Source organism: Budorcas taxicolor, chromosome 11 (genome assembly GCF_023091745.1).
Source record: "Budorcas taxicolor isolate Tak-1 chromosome 11, Takin1.1, whole genome shotgun sequence".
NCBI lineage: Eukaryota > Metazoa > Chordata > Mammalia > Artiodactyla > Bovidae > Budorcas > Budorcas taxicolor.
In genome coordinates, this window is record NC_068920.1 from 152,204,310 (window position 1) to 152,224,965 (window position 20,656).

The following is a 20,656-nucleotide window of genomic DNA, read 5'->3' on the forward strand; positions in this document are numbered from 1 at the left end:
GAAGGAACGGCAAGAACATAGGCCACTTCTGACGAACAGCAAGGAGTGAGAGGGAGGGAGACAGGAGATGATGAGGTCAGACAGAATGGCAAGGGATAGATCATGTAGCATCTTGCGAGCCATGGTAAGGAGCCAGGATTTTAAGTGCAATGAGAGAGCCACTGGAGGCTTTACACAGGGAAGTAATTTAATCTGACATGTTTTAAAAGAATCACTTTAGCTACAGTGAGAAAAATAGGCTCCAAGCAGCAAGGGTGGGAAAACGAACATCAATTAGGAGGCGATTGCAGTGATACAAGTACAGGGTGACGGCTGTCTGGACTGGGATGGAAGCAGAGGCGTTGGTTACAAGTCACACTGGGATTTCCCTGGTGGTCCAGTGGCTAAGACTCCACACTTCCAACGCAGGGAGTGCAGACAAGCGGCCTTGTCTGTGTTCTCCCATAATCCTGCACATGTCCCCCCACGGTGCTCACGACTCCCACATGGCACTGTTCCCCACCACACCGCACACCTCTTAGGGGCAGGACTGCAACCTCGCCCGCACCACACGCCCACAGCTAGCTCAGGGCTTGTGTCAGTAGGCGGCCAGCATATGTGTCTTACAGAAGGGAAAAAAAAGCTTACATGTCAAAAGTGGTCAAGGAAGGCTTTATGGAGAAGGTGGGATTCAAGCTGTACCTTGCCAGCACTAGATTTTACAAGAGAGGGAGAAGAGAGCATGGCAGAAGAGAGGAGAGTGTGGCAGAAGGGGCCAAGCCAGGAAGGAACAAAAGGGCAGAATGGGGGAAACACAGAGGATGTCCAAGAGACAGGAGTCAGCTGTGTTTGGCAGACTCAAGTGGATCTGGGAGGAACGGGGAAGCGAGGCTGGGGCCAGGCTGGGAGGCAGCAGGGGTCAGGACCTGTTTCTCAAACTGTGCTCCTTGGAACACCAATGTTCCATTAAGCTGGAAATGTGACTTGCTTCCTGGTTTCCCCCTAAGTTCAAGGCACTTCTTCGTAGACCAGTTTAAGAACAACTGTCGTGACCGATAGCAAATGATATGACCTTATTTATTAAGTGATTGCCACCGCCAGGTAATTTTCAACACAGTTTTCTCTCACTCAGTCTCACAACTCTGTGAGGCAGGGACCAATATTCTATTTGCAGATAAGGAAACTGAGGCAGAGAAAAGTTAACTTGCCAAGCTCTCCAGCTGGAGCTGCTGGAAGCAGGAGCCGGGGTTAGCTCAAATCCAGGGCGTCTGAGAACTAAACTCAAGCCCACGTGTGAGTGCTGGGCTATTCCTTCCCCTCCTTCCTGAGGGGTGTCTGGGGCTGATGGTGGGGGAGATCAGAAGAGCAAAGAAGGGAGAGAAGAAGCACCTTAGCACTCACAGAAGGTGCCTCCTCCAGACACCGAAGGGAAAGGATCACAGCCAAGGAGAGAAGTGGACCCAGAGCGAGAGGAAGACAGAAACCCAGCTGCGGAACTGGGATAGAAAAGTTCACGAAAGCTGAGCTGGAAAGCTCTCCCCTGTGTGTGCATTTCTGCCACATGAATCGTCTAGACCCAGACAGGCCTGACCCTGTAAGCCAGGGTCACAGAGCTGCCCTCCAGAAGACTGACAGGGGGAAATGTTGCTAGGGGCTGTCTGGGCAAATGACAGGGGGACAGGCCAGAATGACAGGGCAGCCACGTTCCTAGGCAACAGATTACAGGAAAGCTGCCCATAGCCCAGCCACGCCAGCCCCTGCTCCGGGCCTCACAATTTCCCAAGTAGTTATTGTGGCTGTGATTGGAAAGGGGTCACAGTCACATGGTTAGGATAAATGTAATTTTGTTGGCTTAGAGTGTATGTTCTGGAATGCTGCAGTCCGGGCCCGGCCTGGCTACAACCAAAACGGGCATCCATGACAAAGAAAAAATGTATTATATATGCACAAAACGTTATAGTTTGCAAAGCCCTTTATCATCTTGATCTCATGTGAGTTAGACGACAGCCCTGTGATGTAGGTGAGGAAACGGAGGCACAGAAAAGTCAAGCAGCTTATATTATGTCACACAGCAAGTCAATGTCAGAACCATGTGTTGTCCCCAAAGCTCTGGGTTCCAAGTTAGTTCAGGTGTTTGAGACCTAAACTAACAAGTGTTTCAACAAGTGATAAGGATAAAGAAAGCAAGAGAGGACTCCAAGGAGAAAAAGATACTATTTTCTCAATCACTGTGAGTCTGAAGTGTAGGTTAAAACAGATTTCAAGTATCTAATGCTTTGTGGGTTTCCCTGGTGGCTCAGTGGGTAACGAACCCTCATGCAGTTCAGGAGATGTGGGTTCGATCCCTGGATCGGGAAGATCCCCTGGAGAAGGAAATGGCAATTCACCCCAGTATTCTTGCCTGGAGAATCCCATGGACAGAGGAGCCTGGTGGGCTACAGTCCCTGGGGTTGTAAGAGTTGGACACGACTGAGCAGCTAAACCACCACAATGATTTATACCACATCAAAGATTTCCCCTCATTCCTTCACACTGCTCCCAAGATGGCAGGTAAGGAGGAGAGTGTAGGTGACTCACAGAGAAAGAAACAGAGGCTCAGGGTGGCGAGGAAACATGCCCACGGGGCCCCCAGCTGGGAAGAGGATGAACTCCTCCCGGAGGGTTGCTTCCGGCCCTGTGCTCCTCTCCCGACCCCAGGCCTGGCAGCACTCAGCGTGGTCGAGCAGTGGAAAATGCTTACGGGCCTGTGGTTCCATGTGCCAGCTGTGCTCTCTCCAAACCAGCGGCTCCCTCTCTGTCTGCCCTCCAGCTGGGGCTCTGGTTCCACCCCGTGGCTGCCCCATGCCGCTGGTCCACAGCAAGACAGGCAGAAAAACCACGGCCCTGGCCCTCCACCCTGCACCCTCGCTGTGCCAGGGCTCTGCGGCTTGGCCACGCACGAGGGCCCACATGACGCTCCCGGAATAGCTGTCACTGTCGAACAGATGTGACCACGCAGTCCCCTGGGATGACCCCTGCATGCCTCCACGTTGCAACTCTCTCCTTCTCCCTAACCTTCCAGTGGTTCAAGCCAGGATTTGTTTCCTCTGGTCCTGCCTCTAAGTTGTGCCCACTTCCCCTTTCTAATGCCGTAAGCCTGAAGGCTGATCTGGACATCCTGCCTGGGGTCCAAAGGCTGAGGTCCAAGTGCCTAAGGACAGATTTTGGATGACAATTACCTCCACCACCACCACCCCCACCCTGCCCCCAAAACTGACCACTGCCTGAATGCCCCGCCAAAAGCTTCCACCAGCCTTCCCGGAAAGCCTGCTGACTGGTTCCCACTACCAGGGTAGCCTCTCTCGATCTGGGGCTGTATCCTGGGGCCAGCCTCCTCTCCTGGTGCCAAACGAGCATCCTCTCCATCAGAGATGCCGCCCCGCTGCCTCCCCCTCCCCCTTCCTGTTCCATGCTACCTGCGTCTCTCCTGCCACAGCCTTTAAAGGACTAGAAACTCAAACGTTCAGTGATAGAAGAACCAATGAACAATGCGTGCGTATTTACAATGGGATGTACAGCCGTGCAAATGAAATGAAACCAACGACCTACCTCCATGCAGGGCCGAAAAGAAAGTGGCGGAAGACTATGTACATGATTGCAGTGTTTTCATGATGCTCAGAAACAAGCAAAACGATACATTCCTTAGGGATATATTCGCATATAATAAAAGTATTGTTTTTAAAGCAAGGAAATGATAATGAGAACATTCAGGACGATGGTTGCCTCGGGGTGAGGAACGGGATCAGGAAGCAGCACCATAACTGGGGACCTTGGGTTGGGAGGTAGGTTGGAGACGATGGTTTTGTGCTTCTGCTTCATAGCTTACACACACGTTCCATGTATTCTTTCTTATATACTAACTGCTTCAAGATTAGATCAAGGGGGTCCCAGAGGTGGTATTTCGTATCATCTGCTCCCTACCCCGATTTACCTGCAGGAAACTGTCTGTCCACCAAGCACCTGGACTCCGGGTCCCCCCTACCACCTTCACGGCAGAATAACCTGGAAGGATGCGCCACCCCCATGTCCATCTCCTCCCCGCCCACCAGCTGACCCAGTGCTCCACACATCACCCTGTCCCTTACTGAATGGCGGTGCCCAAGGAGTCTTCTTGGGCCTCTGCTCACCCTGCAGCGTCTCACGGCCCCGTGACCATCTGATCACTGCTGCTCCCCATCTCTCTCCCGCCCAGCCCTCTCACTCCTGTACTCCAGGATCAGATGCCCAATGTCCACCTAACCTCCCCACTTGGATGTCACACAGGCCCTTCAAAGCCATGTTCCAGTCCAACTCCTGACCCCTGCCCACAAGCCTGGCCCCCTTCCGGCGGCTTCTCTCCATCCATCCAAGCACCTAAGCCAGCCGGAAGTCGGTCTGGGTTCTCCGCCTCTTCCCCACCACAGTCACTTCACTGTCCCCCAGCCCCAGCCAATCACCAAGTCTGGTTGTTTGACCCTTTCCATAGTTCTCACATGGGCTTCCCGCATAGCTCAGTCAGTAAAGAATCTGCCTGCAATGCAGGAGACCTGGGTTCGATTCCTAGGTTGGGAAGATCCCCTGGAGAAGGGAAGGGCAACCCACTCCAGCATTCTTGCCTGGAGAATCCCATGGACAGGGGAGCCTGGCGGGCTACAGTCTATGAGGTCACAAGAGTCGGACACGACTGAGCGACTAAACCACCAGCACCACCATGGTTCTCACATCTGTTCTCTCCAACGCCACCAAGCCCTTCACAACCCAAGCCAGCATACTCTCTTGCTCGTAGGAAAGCACCCAGCTCACTAGCTCCCCCCACAACCCTGCTCCTAGTCTCCCCTCAGTCTGATCTTCACCCTGTGGCCAGTTTGGTCTTTGTCACATGCAAACCTGAGTGCATCGGTGCCCGTTGGGCACCCTCCCGTGGACCCCACTGCCCTCAGCTTTCCAGGACTTACCCCACCGACCTCTCCCACCTCAGCTTCCTCATCTCCCTCCATGTCTCTGCTCCAAACACCACCCTCCATCCAGACTCACCTCTGGGGCTGCAAGCATGTCCCCCCCAGGATGCTTTGTCTCCCCAGCCCTCTCCAGTCTCACCTGCTCCATCTAACTCTTACTCCAGGTCCTAGTTTAACTGCTGCTACTTCTGCAAAGTCTTCCCAGACCACCCTCGTTCCCACTCAGAAAGTGTTAGATGGTCCCACAATCTCACAGCACCTGGTATGTTTCCTCTCTTCCAGCACTCGTGACACTTTATACTAATGACTTTTTTCCTTTTTTTCCGGCCATTCTACACAGCATGTTAGATCCTAGTTCCCCCACCGGGTAGTGAACCCAGGCCCCGTGCACTGGAAGCGTGAGTCCTAACCACCGGTCCACCAGCGAAGTCCCTACACGAATTGCTCTTTAACTTATTCGTCTCCCACAAGAGCACAGAGTCTCTGCATCAGCCAGCAGGGACCTGACTTCCTGTCTCACTAGTACCTCGAACAGTGCCTGGCCCCTGCTAAGCAGCTGGTGAAAACTGCAGGAAAAAAGGATGAATAGGAGGCACTGGGGCTTTCCATACTGCTCATTTGACTCTTACAGGCATCCTTTAAGGGAGGTTTACTCTTAGTCTCATTTTACAGGTGAGAAAATGGAAGGAACTTGCCCCAAGTCACACAGCCAGCAAATAGAAAGCAGAAAGTTGGACTCTGCTTTCACACCAAAGCCCATGCGGGCAACCATCCCTCCACCCCTCTGACCACCCCGCCCCCATCCCTCACCCCACAGGAGACCAGGGAGCCCTCCAAGGGCCCGGTCAAGGCCAAGAACTCCGGCTGGGAACTGGCGCTGCTTACCTGGAAGCAGGTGGGGCCCGGCCTCCCCGCGGGGATATCTGACTGGTAGAACACCTTGAGTTCTGGAGTCAGGGCAATGACGGTCTTGATCACCAAAGAGATGATATCGGACCAGACCTTCTTGATGTCAACGCCCTTGGAGGACAACCTATAGAGAATGCTAGAAAAAGTCCTTTTGCTGCCTGTGCTAGTACTGTCCGAATGGATGAAGTTCCCGCTGTGGATGTTCAGGGAGTAGTTGGTCAAATGCATGAAGATGTGGTGCAGGTTTTTGGGGCTGGGCTCCTGGTACGGCTCTGTGCAAAACCGAGAGAGCCCGTCTTTGGCTATGTAGATCTCTAAAGGCTCTAGAGACTTTAGTAGGACGTACAGACGGATATCGAACTTGAGTTTGTCGATGAGGAGGGGCTTGCAGATGTACTCCTGGACCACCGCTGGCCTGCTCTGGAGCGTCCCTGACAGGCGGATGTCACTGGGGTCTTTGATGAGGTAGATTCCGTCACCCTGGCAACCACTGTCAGGTTTCACAATAAAAGTGGGCTTCCAGGAGGGGTCCCCATCTTTCACCATTCGAACCTGGGGGCAGAAAAAGGATGGTTAGCACCATATTGTTGTCCTCTCTGGTCCCCGAGACACAGCAGGACCTTGGCAAATGGTGAATGAATGACAGAATGACCCCACCTATGTAAAGACTCACTCAGCACCTGCCAGAGAGGTAACACTGTGCCAGGTACTGAGACAGGGACCCCCAGATTGCCCCCGACCTTGTCCTCCACAGTGCAGCCAATTTGCAATCATGAGACCGGGGTTCCAACCCCAGGTATTAGCTGGTTATTAGCTATCACCCTGAGCAAGTCCTGATAGCTCAGTTGGTAAAGAACCCACCTGCAATGCAGGGGACCTGGGTTCGATCCCTGGGTTGGGAGGATCTGCTAGAGAAAAGATAGGCTACCCATTCCAGTATTCTCGGGCTTCCCTAGTGGCTCAGCTAGTAAAGAACCCACCTGCAATGTGGGGGACCTGGGTTCGATCTCTGGGTTGGGAAGATCCCCTGGAGAAGGGAAAGGCTACCCACTCCAGTATTCTGGCCGGGAGAATTCCATGGACTGTATAGTCCATGGGGTCGCAAAGAGTCGGACACGACTGAGTGACCTTCACTTCACTTCACTTCACTATGTGTGGGGACTGTGTAAGGCACTTTACTGAAGTTATTTCATCCAGCCCTCACAGAACATATGGTTGTTCCCTTTTCATAATATAGGAAACAGGGAGCGCAGGCCTGGAAGTCAGACGGTCTGGGCTCATATCCCCGCCCTGGTGCTTCTTGTGTGACCCAATGCAAGCTATGTAAATTATCCGCATCTTCTCCATCTGTAAAATAGGAGCAAGATTGTTCTGAGGATTAAATGAGATAACACATGCAAAGGGTAAAGCCCACTGAAGCTGACACACAAAAGGCAGCCATAAAGCCTGGGTGTTGCTGGTTGGTTGTTTTTCCTTGTGTGTGTGAAACTTTATAAGAAACTCCAAAGTCTTTATTTAAAGCGATTATAGCGTTGCTGTTTTTTTAAAAGATGAAGTAACTTTCTGGAAGACTGAGGGGCAGAACCGGGATTGGAACCTGGATCAAGGGCTCTGAGATGTGCACACCGTCCTCTGTACTTCCGCGCCTCAGTCTCCTCGTTTTAAAAACGGGATGTAAAAACCTTCCCCCACCCGGATCACCGTAAAGGGGAAATAAACTGAAATGTGCACAGGGCGGAACGCGCCACCACAGAGAGCTCGCGCACGGGAACTGTGAGTTTCAGCTTCTGTGTCTCTCATTAGGTTCATCTGATGGTCTCCCTCAATCCTTTCACCTGTTGGGATCTTTTGAAACTAGATTCTGTCATCCTAAGATCCGCTCTCCTCCCAGCTCCAGGTCAGCAGGACACCCACATAATTACCCGGGGTGCTTGACCGGCGCAGACACTCATCCTGGCTCTGCACCACTCACACACATCCAGTTTCCCCCAGACACCTGTCTGATCCTTGAGAGGTTTTCACCAGGGGAGGGGAGCTGGAGGAAATTTAAAGGTGGATCTGGTTTTTCGTTGTTGTTTTTAAATTTTTAATTTTTTTTTTAAAAAGGGTTTTTTTTTTTTTTAATGTGGACCATTTTTAGTCTTTATTGAAATTGCCACACTATTGCCTTTGGGTTTTTATTTATTTGCAGCTTTGCTGGGTCTTCGTTGCTGCATGGGCGTTTCTCCAGTTGATCGCCAGCCCAGGCGATCAGGGGCTATTCTTTGCTGAAGTACATGGGCTGCTCATTGTGATGGCTTCTCTTGCTGGGAGCACTGGTTCAAGGGCACGAAGGCTTCAGTAGTTGCAGCGTGTGGGCTCGGTAGTTGCGGTTCTTGGGTTCTAGAGCACAGAATCGGTAGTTCTGGTGCACGGGCTTAGTTGCTCTGAGGTATGTGGGATCTTCCCGGATCAGGGCTTGAATCCATGTCTCGTGCACTGGCAGGCGGATGCTCTACCGCTGAGCTACCAGGTAAGTCCCTTGCCTCTATTTTATCCTTTGGGTTTTTTTAGCTGCAAGGCATGTGGGATCTGCACTCCCTGATCAGGAATTGAACCGGTATCCCCTGCCTTGGAAGGCAAAGTCTTAACCACTGGACCACCAGAAAAGCCCCTAACTGGCGAATTTGAAAGAGGGAACCACTCTCTCTGCAGCTTCTGGCTTGAAAGAGCCCGAGGGTGAGCTTCCCTTCCTTGCTGAACCCTAACAGAGCTGAGCCGGCGTGCCCCAGCGCTGCTCTCGCCTGGCCGCACACCTTTGCTGCGTAAGCCCAACCCAGGACATCTGTGCTCTGGGTTTTACTTATCTCTCTGACCGGCCTATATTTCTAAGTGAAGCTTTTGCCAATTCCTTGGCCACTATCAGTTACTCCGGGCTTGTAAAAGATCGTTAACAATGGAGGAAACACTTAAAGCCTTAATAATGGTCCACATCCATTGTTTCCCCCTCGTCAGCAGGATTCGAGAATGGAACTTCACAGGAGATCAATGCCGGCCTCCCAGGGCCTCCACCGAGCCTCCCTCGCAACAGTGACCTTGACGCTTATGTAGTTATTTAATATTCATCTGAAGCATTCATACGTTTGGCCCTTTACAGTAAATATAAGTGTACTGGAAAAATGGCAGTTATGGATCAAGAAGTGAAAAATGTCAGGTTTGCACTGATGGGTAATTTTTCCCTCTGGAAAGCTTTTGCTATGCTGAAGATACTAACAGTTCAATATATTATTGGCCACAATATTTTCTCCTTTGGATTCACTGTATATGCCTTAAATAAATTAAACTACATGGTCAATAGTCTCTGTCATTCACTGCATTACTGAATATTTCTTCTGCTCTTTGCCAGAGTAGTATCATACAAATCAAGATTATTAATACCAACAGGACCACGGAACCTTTAGAACTGGAAAGATCCTCGGAGATCAATGGCACCCAATCCTCTCATAATTCAAACGGAGCAGTGGAGGCTCAGAGAGGTGACATGCGCGGCCTTGGGTCCCCTAACTGGCTATGGGGATGGTTAGGATGAGAACTGGGGTGTCCCAGGTGGTGCTAGTGCTGAAGAACACCCCAGCCAACGCAGAAGAACTAAGAGACGCGGGTTCTATTCCTGGGTCGGGAAGATCCCCTGGAGAAGGAAATGGCAACCCACTCCAGTATTCTTGCCTGGAGAATCCCATGGACAGAGGAGCCTGGTGGGATACAGTCCACGGGGTCACAAAGAGTCGGATGCTATTGAAGCCACTTAGCACACACACACAGGATGGGAACTGAAGCCTTCTGACCTCACGGCAAGTTCTCTGTGCCACCTTTATCTCTGACAAAATAAAAAAGGTCTCTTTTTCCCTGAATGCTATTGGAAAGGTTCTCTTAATATGGCCACACACTGAAGAGTCTGGCCTCTGAGCTTGGCCTTCTTGGAACTGTCACCATAGATCCTGAGTTTTCCAGGCCTGCCTTAGTCCCAGATCTTCTGTCTGAGCTCCTGGCTTGCTCCAATATAGGCACCATTTATGGGAAAGCTTCATAGCTGTTCTGAATGTCATTCCCCAAGCCACCAGACCCCTTCAGTAACTTCTATTTTAAAAAGAGAAAAAAATTCTAGAAGTCACATTCACTTTCCTCAGAGGTTTTACTCAAAGGTGACCTCATCCCCCCAGTTATTAAAGTTATTAAAGAATGAACGCATTGGTTCTTAGCAAGAAGGCATGGACCAGAATCTAAAGATAGTCTATATAACTAGGCCTCAGGCCCAGAAATTCTGACTTAATAGATCTGGGATGAGACCTGAGCATATATGTATTTGAGAAAAAGCATGACGGGTAATTCTGGTGTTCACTCCGTTTGAGAATCACTGGGCTAACGTGAATTAAATAAAAATGCAATCTGGACCCTACATACTGAATGAAGTTTTACGCATTAATGCTAGCCAGAATATGAGAAAAACTTGCACTTGGACTACAGCTGACAGTATCACCAGTTTCACCCACACATGCCCTTGCATGTGAAATTCATTATCTTGTAACTGTGCACAGAGAACCGAGAGAGATGTACAGAGGGCACGGTGGCCAGATTGCTAGGCACTCTTTGGCACTATTGAAAATTTTATGTCTTTTACTGCCCCCTAGTGGATATTTAAGAAATGTGACCAGGAACGACTCGCCTCCTGGGCCCCCATTCAAAATTTGACTCTTCTTAGTCATTTGGCCACCTGGTGCAAAGAACTAACTCATTAGAAAAGACCCTGATGCTGGGAAAGATTGAGGGCAGGAGGAGAAGGGGACGACAGAGGATGAGATGGTTGGATGGCATCACCGACTCAACGGACATGAGTTTGAGTAAATTCCAGGAGGTGGAGATGGATAGGGAAGATTAGTGTGCTGCAGTCCAGGGGATCACAAAGAATTGGACACAACTTAGCTACTGAATAACAACAACAAAAGCACTCTACAAAATGCTAAGGGGCGATCCCTGGGTCGAGAAGATCCCCTGGAGAAGGAAATGGCAACCAATATTCTTGCCTGGAGAATCCCGTGGACAGAGGAGCCTGGTGGGTTACAGTCTACAGGATCACACAGAGTCAGACACGACTGGAGCAACTTAGGACCCACGCACACAGTTTTAAAGCAGCACCACCACAAAAATTTCCCTCTGCACTACTGTCAAGGTAAGCTCATACTCTGAATGAATGAAATCTCCAGAACACCATGGTTAGCCAAGGTCATACTCGGTTCTCATACTGTCTGTCCCTTAAAAACACTTCAAGTGTTCTCCCTAATACACAGATGGTTAAAAAGTCTCCCTCAGTTAAAATTCTCTGTATAAAACTTAGAATTATGGGCAACATGAGTATGAAATACAGGAGATACATACCAGGTAAAATTAGTGACGTTTGCATTCTTCAAGGTGGTTTTTTGTTGCTGTTGTTCTTTTCCAAACTTACCATTAAAAAAAAAAAAATACCAGTAGCAGCAAGTGTCTGTGAATATAATTTCATAAGGGATAGCTCTTGGCAAACAGATGTTTGTACGCCCATGTTCATAACAGCTTTATTGTCACTAGCCAAAATGTGGGAGAAACCTGAGTGTCCATCAACAGATGAATGGATAAACAAAATGTGGTATGTACATACAGTCAAGTATTATTCAGCTAAAAACAGGAAGGAAATTCTGACATACACTACAATGAAACTTGAAGACACTGTGCTAAGTGAAATAATCCATCACACTAAAGGAAAAAATACTATACGGTTCCACTGTATGAGGTACCTGTATGCTATGCATGATAAACGGCTTCAGTCGTGTCCAACCCTTTGTGACCCCGTGGACTGTAGCCCGCCAGGCTCCTCTGTCCATGGGATTCTCCAGGCAAGAATACTGGAGTGGGTTGCCATGCCCTTCTCCAGGGGATCTTCCCGACTCAGGGATGGAACCCAAGTCTCTTACGTCTCCTGCGAGGGCAGGCGGGTTCTTTACCACTAGGGCCACCTGAATCAGGTATCTAGAGCAATCAAATTCAGAGAGACAGAAAGTGAAAAGGTGGTTACCAAAGACTGGGAAGGAGGAGGACTGGGGAGTGACTGTGTGATGTATATAGAGTTTCAGGTTGGGAAGAGAAAAAAGTTCTGTAGATAGATGATGGTTGCTGCTGCTGCTGCTGCTGCTGCTGCTGCTGCTGCTGCTGCTGCTGCTGCTGCTAAGTCGCTTCAGTCATGTCCGACTCTGTGCGACCCCACAGACGGCAGCCCACCAGGCTCCCCCGTCCCTGGGATTCTCCAGGCAAGAACACTGGAGTGGGTTGCCATTTCCTTCTCCAATGCATGAAAGTGAAAAACGAAAATGAAGTCGCTCAGTCGTGTCTGACTCAGCGACCCCATGGACTGCAGCCCACCAGGCTCCTCCGTCCATGGCTATACACTAATATGAATATACTTAACACCACTGAATGGCACACTTTAAACTGGCTAAGATGGTAAATTTTATGTTACACATGTTTTACCACTTTGAGTTAAAATTTTTTCATTGAAAAAAAAAAAGGAATAGTTTTTGGTGAGTTAGAAAGAGTACTGAAGTGAGAAAATCTGGATTCCAGTCCCAGTTTAGTTAGGAAACATCTGACTGCGTGACCGTAAGAAAGTCACCTGACCTCCTAGACTGTGTTGTACTGGCCTATACAATAAAGGGGGTCACGCTGAGGTCCCTGGCTCCCGCCAGCTAACAGGTTCTGAACAATGATTTATCTTGACATCACCCAGTGGAAGGCTGTGCTACAAACACGCGAGTGATGTGAATTAGAGAAGGAGGGCTGATGCTGGGCTGCGGTGATCAGTGCACGGGGATGATCTACGGGAGCAGGAGCCGCCCCCGCCCTCCATGGGAGATTTGTGATGCACTTGAGGGAGTCAGCTGGGCAGCAGGGGGACTCAGGCTAAACTATTTCGAGAGAGAAATTCAGCCACTGGAGTACCAAGCCACAAAACATTATTAGCAGCAAGGGACAGGTAAGGGGACAACTGCCGAAGAAATACTGTGTCTGCGATAGCGGGGACGTCAAAGCCAGTGAGAGCGGTCCTCTGTCACTTGGGTGGATTTGCATCCAATCTTAGCAACCGAGACCCCTGGTGTCACGGGCACAGGGAGCAGCTTGGCAGCAAAAAACAAGGCTTTGGTAGACAAGCAGATGTTATACAGTACATGCCGGGCGGGGGCAGGGAGCAGCCCCTTCCGGTCTCAGCCAACCCATCCTCACGTGGCCAGGGGCAGGGGTGGGGGGTGACGGGGGGAAGGAGGGGTGCAAATTTCTCCTCCCAGTGTACCATGTACCAGGCAATTTCTGAGTCAGGAGAGGAGGCGGCAGTCTGCAGCTAGGTTACTGAGGGCCAGGCAGGAAGGGGCATGGTGGAAGGTAGCCAGGTAAGGCCCAGAGGAAGAACAGGTAGAGTGCTGCAGCAGCGGGGTTTTGAGAAGGCAGGAGAGAGCAGGATTCATCCCAGTGGCTGGAGAACAGCCAGCAGGTAGAGTGGGGAGTGCCCTGAGATTTTCAGGGGCCAGATCACCAGGGCAATATCATTAGCACACACCTACAGGGATTTATTATGGTCAGGTGCTGTTCTAGGTACTTTACCTGTATCATCTCATTTAACCCTCAACAACTCTATTTTACAGATACGGAAACAGAGGCCCAGAGAGGTTAAGTAACTTGCCAAAGGTCACACAGCCAAGTGGACGTGGAACTGAACACAGTCAGGCTCCTGGGCTTATGTCTAGAATGGAGTGTGGGATGTGTGTGGAAAAGGGCAATGGAAGATGACCAAGCCTGGGAAGGAGGCGGGGCCTGACAGGGAAGGGTCCTGAATATCATTTGAGGGGAGTTTGGATAATGTTCTAAAGTGATGGTGAGCCACTCAAGGCTTTTGAGAACTTAATCACACAACTGAATTCTGTGGGTTCTGTGGGGAAAAGCCCCCTAGTTGGACTGGAGGGGACAGACATGGGGTGGGGGGGACAGAGAGGATGAGCCTGAACTGATGCCAGCAGTGGAGTTAGGAGGAAGGGGAGAGGTCTGGGGTCGTCAGGCCCCCTGATGATGTGGAAGCATCCACGATGGACCAGGTTACACGGGGCAAGTAAGGAGGGGAGAGATGCCCCTGGGAACAGAAGGCTGGAAAGGTAGAAAAGACCCCAAACACCTTGTGTTCCTACATGATCTGTAGGCAACTAGTGGGTTTTAAACTGCTAGGTGACCTGGAACCCACATCACTCTGGCATCAGAGGGGGGATGCTTTGACGGGGACAAGATTAGATGCAGGAAGATATGGGGCTATCCAAGGCCCAAGGGGCTGAGCTGGGCAGTGGCGATGGGATCGGGATGCAGAGATGGGACAGAGGTGGATTCAGGGGCAGCTGGTGGCTGGATGGAGGTGAAGGGGCGGAGGGTTGGTGACATTACAGATTTACGGGGAACTCAGGAACAGGAGCGGGTCCTGGTGGGGAGGGCGGTGAGGAGTTCACCTCATTGACTGACTTATCCATTGAGCACTTGCAGCCACAAAGCCAATTTAAGATTTTCTATCACCTCCTCCCATAAGCCCCTCGCTATTCATCATCTATTCATCAGAACAGGACCACATCGTTCAATATCTCATGCAGATGATTAACACTGATATAGCAACTCTCCCGGCATTAGCAAAAATAAGAACTGCTGGCTGGCTGGCCTGAGACGCCAATTTTAAACTCAGATGGGGAACATCTTGAACTGGAGGAAGAGAATCCAAAGAAACTGCTCAGCCTAGCAGTTACTGGGAGCGGGGGGCCTCTTACTGCACCTGTCAAACATCTGCCCACTCCCTGGCTTTTGAAGAGATATAATCAACAAACTGTGGAACATTCTTAAAGAGATGGGAATACCAGACCACCTTACCTGCCTCCTGAGAAATCTGTAGGCAGGTCAAGAAACAACAGTTAGAACTGGACATGGAACAGGCTGGTTCCAAGTTGGGAAAGGAGTACGTCAAGGCTGTATATTGTCACCCTGCTTATTTAACTTACATGCAGAGTACATTATGCAAAATGTCAGGCTGGATGAAGCACAAACTGGAATCAAGATTGCCTGGAGAAATATCAATAACCTCCCTTACACCAGAAATGACACCACCCTTACACCAGAAAGTAAAAAACTGAAGAGCCTCTTGATGAAAGTGAAAGAGGAAAGTAAAAAAGTTGGCTTAAAACTCAACATTCAGAAAACTAAGATCATGACACCTGGTCCCATCACTTCATGGCAAATAGATGGGGAAACAATGGAAACAGTGACAGGCTTTATTTTTGGAGGGGCTCAAAAATCACTGCAGATGGTGACTGCAGCCATGAAATTAAAAGATGCTTGCTCCTTGGAAGAAAAGCTATGACCACCCTAAGCAGCATATTAAGATGCGGAGACATTACTTTGCTGACAAAAGTCCATCTGGTCAAAGCTATGGTTTTTCCAGTAGTCATGTATGGATGTGAGAGTTGGGCCGTAAAGAAAGCTGAGTGCCAAAGAATTGATGCTTTTGAACTGTGGTGTTGGAGAAGACTCTTGAGAGTCCATTGGATTGCAAGGAGATCCAACCAGTCAATCCTAAAGGAAATCAGTCCTGAATATTCATTGGAAGGACTGATGTTGAAGCTGAAACTCCAATACTTTGGCCACCTGATGCGAAGAACTGACTCATTGGGAAAGACTTGGGAAAGATGCTGGGCAAGATTGAAGGCAGGAGGAGAAGGTGACAACAGAGGATGAGATGGTTGGGTGGCATCACTGACTCGATGGACATGAATTTGAGCAAGCTCCAGGAGTTGGGGATGGACAGGGAAGCCTGGCGTGCTGCAGTGCATGGGATCGCAAAATGTTGGACACGACTGAGCAACTGAACTGACTGATTGAATTAAGAAAAACCTAAATGGTAAGACAAAACAAACAACAACAACCAAAAAAAGAAAAACCTGTTGGTTTTGATCACTGATGAGTGTTTTGGGTTTACTTGAACAGCTTAAAAGGAATAACATGAATTATTCCCAAGGATGTACAGCTGACCACTCCCATGCAATTCCTTAAAACAGAGTGGCTTAAAAGACCCTCCTTCTTGGGCAGAACTGCTCCTGGCATCTGAGCAGCCTCACTTCCTGCCCCTCCTGCCCTGCCCATCCCTCTTCCACACCTCTAATCCTTACCTCTAAGTCTTCCTCCCTCTTCTTTGATGGCAGGGCTCCTGCTCAGCACCAAAGGCCCAGCTCAAAGGATCCCTCTGAGAATCCTTTCCTGCCCTAGGCCTAGCCTCCAGGCAGAACGGTCCCTTGCGTCTGTCCTCTGCACTCCCGTGGTTGTGACCTCTAACCCATCTCCAGCACGTCTCCCTCACACTGTGACGCAACTGCCTGTGTGTCTTTGAAGTCTAGAGCTACGGTGTTTGATAGCTGCATCTTTAAGTCTATCGTGGGAGCTAAGAACACAGACTCTGCCTGCAGTGCTCCAAAGCCCAGCGCTGCTGCCCTTTCCACAGCTAGTGGAACCCTCAACAGGTTTTTGACCTTTCTGTGCCTCAGTTTGCTCAGCTGGAAAATGGGAGTAAGAGCAGTGCCTCCACCATGGGGCAGTTGAGGGGATTCCACGAGTTAAAGCATGTGACTTGCCCGGGCTAACATATGGTGGGCTATTATTATTATTTATCGTTATGTTCTCTCCCCCATGAGCTCGTTGAGGATCAAGACCAAGCCTTATTTTCCTCACTAATCCCAGAATGTAGCACAGTGGGGGCTCAAGAAACATTTTCTGAAGTGAAATTATTAGGAAGCTTGATTACAATGGTGTTTATGAGCCCCAGGGACATTAGTTAATAGGTATCTAGTTGACAGATTGCCAGATAAACCAGCTTCTCTGGAAATAAACAAGATTATTCTAGTAAGAAAGAAAGAAAATGAAGGGAAAACAACTATTTATAGAACCCATGCCCGGTGCTCTGTGCTTTATAGCCGTGATCTCCTGAATCCTCGCAACCTGCAAGGAAACTGAGGCTCAGAGAGGTGGAGACCCAGGGCCGGCGTCACACAGCCAGGTCTAAAGTCTGAGATCTTTCCGTGACAACCACCTTCTTTGGGAAAACTCCAAGCAGTTGAATGTTTGGTTTAATAGGTAAAGTGAGGAAAAGACAGAGGGTGAGGGAATGCAAAGTGACATTGTGTGACATTGACAAAGTGTCAGCCCAGCTGACAGGGCCTTGCTGGGGCCCCCATGGTAAGAAGAGGCCTTTTCCACAGCCCAGAGCCCCTTTCAGCCTTCACACCCAGCCTCCACCCGCAGAGAGGAACCATCACACACACACACACACACACACACACACACACACACACACTTTACAAACAAAGAAACCAGAGACTTGCCCAGGGCCACACAGTCAGTGCTTGAGACAGAACTAAAACAGAAAGCCTCCAGATTTCAACCCAGAGTTCTTTCTACCCTGATGGATTCAGCACCTGAAGAGGTCTTTCGGAAGGGACCTTGGGTGTATGTATGGCTGAGTCCCTTCGCTGTTCACCTGAAACCATCCCCAGGTTGTTTGTTAACTCGCCATACTCCAAAACAAAAAAAAAAAAAAGTCAAAAAAAAAGAGAAAGAGAGAGAGAGACCTTAGGAGTAAGTCCTCTTTCTTCACTCTGAATAGTAACATCATGGTCCTAATAATAAATTTCCGTGCTTTCCAGAGAGATCACCTTACTGAAGCCTTGAATCTCCATCCTGGGGAGAACGAGAAACTTGAGGACCAGAGAGTCAAGCCCGAAGCCAGCAGTCACCCAGGGAGAAGGCAAAGGCAGCAACCCTGGCTCCCTTGCCCTTTCTTCTGCGGACAGTGTCCCATTTACCTGGGAGGCAGACCCAGCATCCCCGGGCCGCAAAGGAGGATATAGCACTTCTGCTCACAAGACAGGAGCCTCTCCATCAGCTTTGCCCCAAACCCAGCTTGTTGTCAACGCTACTTAACGGATCCCACTTTTAGTGAACAGCAACTTTATGTGGGCCGTAATCTATCCGTCATTAGCGAGCAATCAGAAAGCCACTCTGGATAGAACACACCTGGGACCATAAAACCTGCTTAACAGAAAGGGACCAGTCATTTCCTGAAACTGCCCATTTTCCTCTCAGGTCTGCCCTCAGCATCCAACTCCTTTCTGCTGGAGCTAAGTGCGGGGCAGTGAGGGGCGAACACAAGGACAGCCAGCTCACCGCCTGGCCTCCCCACCTGCTCCCCGCCGCTCTCATCCCCCCAGCATGGGGGGCTCGAACCAGGCTGGCTGAGGATGAGCCTATGGGACTTGGGGGTCCCTGAGCCCACGGGGGCCCCCAGGCTGCAGCTGACCTTCACCTCCGCTGGGTCCCTGGGGCTTGAGTGTCTGTGGGGAGCGGCAGAGCCCAGGTCATGGGCTCGCGTCTCTGAGCCACCGCTGAGCTAGACAGCCCTGGCCAAGCTCTTCAAACTGTCTGAATCCAGCGTCCTTACCCGTAAACCTGGAAGAACAGGGCCTGCTTCCTATAACCACTGTGAAGATTAGACAGTGCCTTGCCTTTGTACTTAACACAGTATCATTTTTTGTTATTTCACTTGACTTCAGTGTTATTATTCTGCCTCCATATTCTGATCACCCTCTGATTCCCAGCTCATCCCTGACCTTCTGGGCTGGAGTCTGAACGATTGCCTGCGCTGTGCACCATGCTGCCCCTGGTGACCTGTCTCTGACCCTCACTGTTGGCTGTTCCCCTTGGACGGCAGCCTCACGTTCCCATGCTCCTGAGTGGGTCACCCTGGCCTCACTGGTCTTACCCCTCCCCATTCCCTCTCTTCCCCACAGTTTCCTACTGAGATTCCAGAAGCATTCCAGCTGGTCCCACCTGGAACATACCACCCTGGGTTGCTGAGTAAGTGTCTCTGCCAGCTAAACACATTTCTCCAGTACTGAGGGTTTCCTGCTAATGAATGGACTGAACAATCTTAGGCTTACTTCCAGATACAGACGGGACAAGGTTATCATCAGAAGGGCCTCAGGCCACCAGCCCTAGCTTTTCTTCCTTCCCAGCACCATAGTCCTGATGTCTGCCCCTGGCTTTCTTAACCACACTTTACACTTAACTTTAAAAAAATACAAGAAGATCAATGACACATTTTACAACACTGAGACCACGTGCCTTCCCCTCTAATGTTTCAGCTCTTCAGGCTAAAGCAGCACTGCTGTTTGCAGGACTGATTAGCGCCAAGCTTCAGGCTAGACTCATCAGGATGTATCCATGAGATCCAATCCTACAAATGGGCAATGGTATTTTCACTTTTATATTTTGTAACCAGAGGTCTCCCCTACACACTCCAAGACCCTCAAAAAAGAGGCTGAGTTAACTCAACCGCTCATTCCTCCAGGGCAGAGAATGTGACTCCTGCCTCTCTAGGTTTTCCTGCCCCGTCCTGTCCTCACCCAGAAGGGAACCTCTTTGGAACTCGACTCACCCTCTCACTTTGTTCAGTGCGGTTCTGTTTGGTCCAGGATCACAGGAAATAGGATTTTAAATGCTCACGCTGGGTGATCTCTGCTGTGCCCAGGACTTCCGTTCCATACGCCCTGGATGCGGGTGACTCCTGACTCTCTGTCCATGGGCTCCAGCCCCATAGAATTAGACATCTCCACAGGCATCACAAATTCCACGTGGCCAATACTAACCCTTTGCCTCTCTCCTCACATCTACGCCTCCTGTGCTTCCTGCATCAGTAAGTGGTACCATGTCCCCTAGCTGGAAACCTGGGAGTCCCTAGCACCTACCTTCCTCCACATTGCCCATCCCATGTAGTGCCCCAACTCTGATTCCTTTACACATCATTCAGACCTCAATGCCTTGCACATTCCTCACCTGTAATACTGGAAGAGCTTGCTAAGTCACCTGAGGCCTGGCAATACAGGCTCCATCCTGAGTGGTCCCGTGTACGCTCTTCAGTCCTTACAAGCAACCCCATAAGTCAGGCATTAAAGCGTAAGAAAATCGCTATTTTTATAGGTCAAAAACAGCCATATGGATATCAGCAATTTCATATGGTCCAAACTAATATTAATGCTATTATCGCCCCCCTATTGCAGGTAAGGAAACTGGGACTTAGAGGGTAAGTTATTTCCCCAAGGTCAAAGAAGTTGTACCCTGGGAGGCTCAGGATCTGAACCCAGGTGTGGATTCACATCCCCAAAGACTATGCTTCTCTCTGCTAAACTGTACCATCTTGCAGGATTCATATACCAGTTCCTAGAGGAAAGCTCACCACTTAACATTTTAAAATATAATTAATAATAATATATTAATGACTACCATATTGGGCTTTCTGGGTGGCTCAGTGGTAAGGAATCTGCCTGCAATGCAGGAGACACGGTTTCAATCCCTGGGTTGGGAAGATCCCCTGGAGAAGGAAGTGGCAACCCACTCAAGTATTCTTGCCTGGAGAATCCCATGGACAAAGAAGCCTGGCGGGCTACAGTCCAGGGGGTTGCAAAGAGTTGGACATGACTTAGCAACTAAAGAACAACAAACGACCATTTATGAGCACTTACTATATGCCTTACATTAATTATTTTACCTAATTTCACAACCATGCTATGAGATATCTATGGATATTGATTTTTCTTTTTATTTGTTTAATCTTTTTGTGTTTTCGGGTAACACATCTACATTCTCTGCCTCATTTTCCTCAA

At 49.7% G+C, this 20,656-nt stretch overlaps 1 protein-coding gene across 1 annotated transcript in view; it reads right to left on the bottom strand.

Annotated features, from left to right (window-relative positions):
- The window catches only part of TTLL11 (tubulin tyrosine ligase like 11), a 266,686-nt gene that overhangs the window by 158,458 nt on the left and 87,572 nt on the right, over positions 1 to 20,656 (bottom strand). The window contains exon 4 of the mRNA XM_052648686.1: positions 5,841 to 6,416. Coding sequence (XP_052504646.1) covers positions 5,841 to 6,416 — 576 coding nt within the window. The remainder of the gene's footprint in view (positions 1 to 5,840; positions 6,417 to 20,656) is intronic.